The sequence below is a fragment of the Chiloscyllium plagiosum genome, unplaced genomic scaffold, assembly GCF_004010195.1.
Source record: "Chiloscyllium plagiosum isolate BGI_BamShark_2017 unplaced genomic scaffold, ASM401019v2 scaf_87109, whole genome shotgun sequence".
NCBI classification, from domain to species: domain Eukaryota; kingdom Metazoa; phylum Chordata; class Chondrichthyes; order Orectolobiformes; family Hemiscylliidae; genus Chiloscyllium; species Chiloscyllium plagiosum.
The window spans coordinates 1-1,702 of record NW_025167742.1 but is presented as its reverse complement, the minus strand read 5'-3'; the positions used below and the strand labels follow the sequence as shown (position 1 = coordinate 1,702).

At 44.1% G+C, this 1,702-nt stretch overlaps 1 protein-coding gene across 1 annotated transcript; it reads left to right on the top strand.

The window, feature by feature from the left end:
- Positions 1-55: 55 nt before the first annotated feature.
- On the top strand, positions 56-1,245 carry LOC122545230 (beta-2-microglobulin-like). Its single transcript, XM_043684339.1, has 2 exons — positions 56-767; positions 884-1,245. The coding sequence occupies exons 1-2, from the start codon at positions 560-562 to the stop codon at positions 1,228-1,230; spliced, it is 555 nt and encodes a 184-aa protein (XP_043540274.1). The 5' UTR covers positions 56-559; the 3' UTR covers positions 1,231-1,245.
- Positions 1,246-1,702: the final 457 nt, after the last annotated feature.

The following is a 1,702-nucleotide window of genomic DNA, read 5'->3' as shown; positions in this document are numbered from 1 at the left end:
CCAGGAATGGGCAGCTTGTTAGAGAATTCCTGTCATCTCACTGGGTCTCAATGTCTGTTCATACATAAGGTTGGGGGGAGGGAGACATTGCTCTTCCCCAATATTACAGAATGGACAATGTGAATCCAACAGGCAGTGTGAGAGGACAGTGAGAAGCTCTGTAGGAAATATCTGAGAGATAAAGCAGTGGAGATGATCAAATCCATACCCCAGCACTGACCCCTGGATCACCCCATCCAGTCCACCAGCCAGCACTGACCCCTGGGTCACTCCACTCAGTTTATCCCCTAGATCACCCCGCTCAGTCCGTCTCCCAGTGCTGACCCCTGGATCACCCCACTCAGTCCGACTCCAGCACTAACCTCCTGATACCATTCATTACTGGAGTATAATTTCCAATTCTATTTGATACTAGATTACCCTCCCCTCAGATCAGGCAAGTTGTCATTTATTTGCAAAAAATTGAATACTATTTCCTGTTTGATCACCGATAGGAATTCACACGTTTCAATGGATAACAATTGTTGAAATCACTGACGACGGTGATATTAAGAGATCGATGCGACTTGGATTTTATGGAAAGGATTACCTCAGCTTCGATCAAGATAGAATGAGATGGATCACAACCAATCACAATGCAGTGAAGACTAAAGAGAAATGGGTTCTGATGAATCCTGGAACAAATATTGGGAAACATCTAGAGCAAGGGTTTGTTCAGGATTTAAAGAGATATTTGCAAGCTGGAAAGCAGTATTTTGGAAGGAAAGGTGTGTATTTCAGTTTTGTTCCATGTTCTGATCTCACCTCACTGATCTATGAAACCGCTCTCCCATTCCATTCAGTGTCTGTCTGTTGTTTGTGGTTTCACCCTTTCCCATCACAGTTCAGCCTGAAGTGTTCATCTCCAGGAGGGAGCCCAATGGTCAGGACAAGCCGCTCACTCTCTCCTGCTTGGTCACTGGGTTTTATCCTGTAGACATCGAGGTGACCTGGCTAAGGAATGGAGAGGTCATGTCTGAGAGCCAATCCTCGGGGGTTCGACCGAACCACGATGGGACCCATCAGATCCAGAAAGAGATTGAGATCAATGCTGGGGATGAGGATCAATACTCCTGTCACATTGAACACAGCAGCCTGGCAGAGGCCCAGCTCTATCAGTGGGGTGAGGGACTGGAGTCTGTGTGTCTGTGTGTGTCCATGCAATTTTTTTTACAACGCATAAACTTTTAAAATTTATGAAAATACTTTGATAGCTCTTTCTGAGATTGACCTTAGATTTTCTTCGACTCACACTTCCTCAGATTGGGTAAAATGATGGTGGGTGGAATTCCCTCTTTTAGTGAGGAGGGGAGGTGATGATGTGGTGGTATTATCATGAGACTATTAATCCAGAGACCTGAGTAACATCCTGGTGACCTGAGTTTGTATTCCATTTGTTAGATGGTGGAAGTTGATTTGAATGAAAATCTGGAATTAAGAGTCTAATAATGACAATGAAACCATTGTTGTGTAAACCTGTTTGGTTCATGAATTCCCTTTTGGGTGGAAATCAGCCGTTCTCACCTCCATGTGACTCCAGTCATACAGCAGTGAGGGTAACTCTCAACTGCCCTCTGACCAATTAGGATTGATTTATAAATGCTAGACCAGCCAGTAAGACTGCTGTTTCTGATTTATAGAAATTAGGTAAAGTTGAATGTTA